Below are 4,045 nucleotides of genomic sequence, written 5' to 3'. Positions count from 1 at the left end.
TTCCTCTCTTTTCCCCCAAATTACCTCCCTCAGTATAGTCTACATGAAGACCACCTTATAAAAACCGAGGCAGTAACGTCTCCATCTCACCACCTTGTTTTTATCATCTTCAACTTCTTTATTACGTCCTAATAAATATACTATGAATAAAGACAATATTTCATTCGGCAAAAAAGCCGGAAAACAATAGTGCAATTTCCCCCTTTTTGTGATCTTTTTGTTTATGTAAAACTGTATGCTAAGTTAAAATAATAGTCGGGTAAACCCGTTTCCCGAATTTGTACTTGGAAAAGAGTTTATATAGTAATTAAATACTAAATAGCTTGGTTCTTGATACATATTTTTTATCTATCAGCAGAAGAACAAGGTCCTGATCAAGACATTTTAGTAAAAAGAAACATAGGCAAAACTATATTTGATCATCCCTAATAGCAATACTATATAACCATGTACATATATGTATATCGATAGCAGACAAGAAAGCTAGTCATCATCGATCATGGTACTAGAGTCTAGCTAGCTAGAAAACTATATGTGCATTGATTAAGATATATTAATTAATTTCAAGCGTTGCAACTTGATTGAGAAGCTTCCCTGGTAGTACGAGTGTGGAACCTCCATGTGAAAAGATAATCCCTGGATTCACAAGCCAACTTCATCACATCACAGAATGCGTTGATACAGTTCTTCTTCTTATTGTTGTGTTCACTCAGCCACTCTATCCTCACCCAGCAAGAGAAACCGTTTGATGAAGTTGGAATAACAGTTGATGAGTCACTGAGATTCAGTGTCACCTCACCACTGATCCTCCTGCATTGAAGTAGGTTTCCCATGGATTCAAGCCAAGGACACACTGGCTGGCCCACCATTTCCTTGTATGCAGAATTCGCCATCCTGATTCTGTGGTTTGAGTCTGATATGACAGTTGGCAAGGCTTCATTCTCAACCTCTTGTTCAACCTCGTTTGGTTTTTTTGGTGTTTGAGCAAGAGGTGACAGAGTTGAGTCTTCACTAATGCACACAACGCTTATGGAAGAACCAATGGGGCGAATTGGTTGAGGTGTTATGACATTAATAATGTTGTTGGAAACTGGTTTTTGAAGTTGTTGCAAGAGATCTTTCTCTTCAGGAACACTCACTTTGGTGTTCAAGTTTATGACTTCACCCGCACAAGGCTTGGTTGTTAATGTTGGAGAGCATGGAAGGAGTGGAAGTGTCACTAAGCTTGGATTGGTGTTGTTTTTCTCCATGGTGCAATTGAGCACTCCAAGATGATGAGGAAGAGGGTGTGGAGGAGCAAATCCCTGCAAGGAAAGGTTTTTGGATGGGGATGATGATGATGATGTAACAACATGATGACAAGGGGGACAAAATCCTAGGACATGATGATGTGTTGTCTTGTGTCTCTTGAGGGAGGAAGAGGGTAGTGTCAAAGGAGCTCTACCTCTCTTTCTGGTCCTGGTGGGTCTGGCTTGAAGCTGTGGCCATAAATTCCTAAGGTAAGGAGATTGCTTGATCTTCTGGGAGAGAGAAGAGGAAGAAGGGCCCTCACTCATGGAGTTTGGAGAGGTTTCAGGCTTTGGTGCTATTGGCCGGTACCTTGACATGATCTCAGCAGTTTTTGCTGGATTTGGGTAAGGATTCAAGGTCTTGATCATGGTGCTAGCAATGTGAGGATCCTATAGTTTGTGGGATGCAATGAGGCTGAGGCAGAATGATGAGAGGATTTTTATTATCTCCTATGGGAACACTGTTGTTGACAAAGAGGGTAAAGGGGGGGGGGAGAGTTATAAAGGAAGGAGGGCGTTGGAAGAGAGGGGGTTATAAGGGTGTGTGACTAATGAGTGAGCATAGTAAGGATCCGAGAAGAGTTTTGTTTGGTGGAAATTGAAGTATAGAGAAGTGAACCAATGAGAGATAGGCAACATGAACAAAGAAGAGAGGAGAAAATGACACTTGTATATTGTACGGTGGGTACGTGTTGGCTAGGCTAATGAAGAAGGACATGTGGGGATTGGGCATTGAAAGTGGGTCCATGCATGGTTACACCACATAGGGATATTATTGGTAATTTTAACTTTTAATTTTGGTTAAATAATCAAATTCATCCATCAAAATATGCAACATTGATAAATCAATTTTTAAAATAAGAAAAATTTAAATTTAATTTTTAAATATATAAAAAATACAATAAATCAATCCCCTAAATGATAAATTGATTCATAAATTTCATAACTTGATGTTAAATTAATTTTTAAAAAATATAAACTTATTATAAAATTGATTTTTAAATATTATAATTAAATGATAAAATAATTAATCTCATAAATTCAACCATGATAAAATTAATTTATAGCACTTTTTATATATTTAAAAATTATATTCATATTTTATGTCTTTATGAAATGATATTTTCATTTTTCATAAACCAATGTATTGCAGCATAGAGAAATTTAACTATTTATTCTTTTTAACACTACCTCCATTGGATAAGGACGTTTTTTCTAGCTAGGGGAGTGGTAGAATGGGAAATGGAGTGAAAATGTTATTATGTCAAATTAAGGTGGTAACAATTGAATTGATGCACCCATATTTAAGAAGAGGGAGGCTAGCTCATGAATGATGAATGTGTAACGCCAATGAGGTGTAGTCTGGCTGGCTTATTATACCAAAAGGGGGCTGTCATCATAACGCGTGTGGTGTAGAGTGCCATGCATGAAAACACCTATGAGGATTGGTTTGGTCGCCCTGTCTTTTTCTTCCCTAGTTTCATCAAACACTTCCCAGTCGGTTAACATTTGTTGTGTTTCCACATGTCGCATCAACACCCTCTCCCATTGCATGCAATCAATGAGATTCAATCTCATTGGAGAGTCAGTATATATTGCCCGCCAACTCAATATTACTCATCAACCATACGTATGACAATCAATCTTAAGAAAAAGCAGTAAATGTTATTCACTGTTTTCAACTTTGAAGTACTACTATAATTCAAGAATTAAAAAGTGTTATTAATATGTCTTGTAGTAGTATATTACTACTGTATTAGTATATACTTCATCCTTAAACTTTTTATTAATAATTTTTGTTATTAGTATTCCATTACAAATGATCAAGGTTATCAAACTCGAGAGTTTATGTAAACTCATGAGAGTTGCATAGACTCGACTCGTGACTCAACTCGTAAATTCATAAGAGTCTATTTCGTATAAAGATAATATCTATAAATAATATATTAATTAAATATTTCAACAATATAATAAAGCAAAATAGTAAATTATAAAGTTCAAAATATTTAATTAATCAAACCTAGTAATAATACATCACTACTAGATAATAATTTGCAAAGGTTATAGTAGTGGTAGATCATTCTCATCGAGAGTTTGTTGTTATTAGAGAATAAAGGTTTAATATTATTAAAGGTGAGAATTTTGTATTTGAGAATAATTATAATTTCATAACCATGCAAATGACAATACTTTTTTTTTCTCTTTGGCTGAACAAAGGACTGCGTTGGTAGTAATCAATTAGTACTAATAGTTATGGCCCACTGTTACTGCTATTATACTATGGTACGTGTGTTTCCGTTCGAGTCTTGAACTTTGAACTTTCATATGTTGATGCTGCTTAGCCACGTCTCTCCTCAAGCTCCTCCTGATTGGGCGATTGTATTTCCCATTATTCAAATCGTGTGAGTTAAAGCATTACATATCAGGACAAGAAACTCGTCATATGAAATTGTTTCAATGTACTACTATCTGCTAAGGTTGCTTCGATCTAGTCATGCTTTGGATTACAAGGTTCTACAAATTTTAAGTTTTTTTTTTTTTATGAAGACACATTTTAAGTTTAAGCATTAGTTGTAGTAACACTTTAAATTATCTTAATAACCATTACATCATCAATAATTTCATATAAGGGATTTTGTTTAGCTGAATTATAACTTTATATTATTTGCTTGATCTTTTGTTTTAATTTTATCAAAGTTGAACGGCTATAAAAAAATAATTAAATTATTCATATTTTTTAAATATATTTTTAAATT

At 34.7% G+C, this 4,045-nt stretch overlaps 1 protein-coding gene across 1 annotated transcript; it reads right to left on the bottom strand.

Annotated features, from left to right (window-relative positions):
* Positions 1-277: 277 nt before the first annotated feature.
* On the bottom strand, positions 278-1,834 carry LOC114392918. Its single transcript, XM_028354176.1, has one exon. It carries the CDS (start codon positions 1,656-1,658, stop codon positions 564-566), a length of 1,095 nt encoding a protein of 364 aa, XP_028209977.1. The 5' UTR covers positions 1,659-1,834; the 3' UTR covers positions 278-563.
* Between the last annotated feature and the right edge of the window lie 2,211 nt (positions 1,835-4,045).

This window comes from Glycine soja, chromosome 17 (genome assembly GCF_004193775.1).
Source record: "Glycine soja cultivar W05 chromosome 17, ASM419377v2, whole genome shotgun sequence".
Classification (NCBI taxonomy): domain Eukaryota; kingdom Viridiplantae; phylum Streptophyta; class Magnoliopsida; order Fabales; family Fabaceae; genus Glycine; species Glycine soja.
The sequence above is the reverse complement of the archived record's forward strand: the minus strand, read 5'-3'. Positions and strand labels throughout refer to the sequence as shown.

Excerpts from the sequence above, each read along its gene's own strand:
- LOC114392918 (XM_028354176.1), bottom strand. The coding sequence starts at position 1,658 with ATGATCAAGACCTTGAATCCTTACCCAAATCCAGCAAAAACTGCTGAG.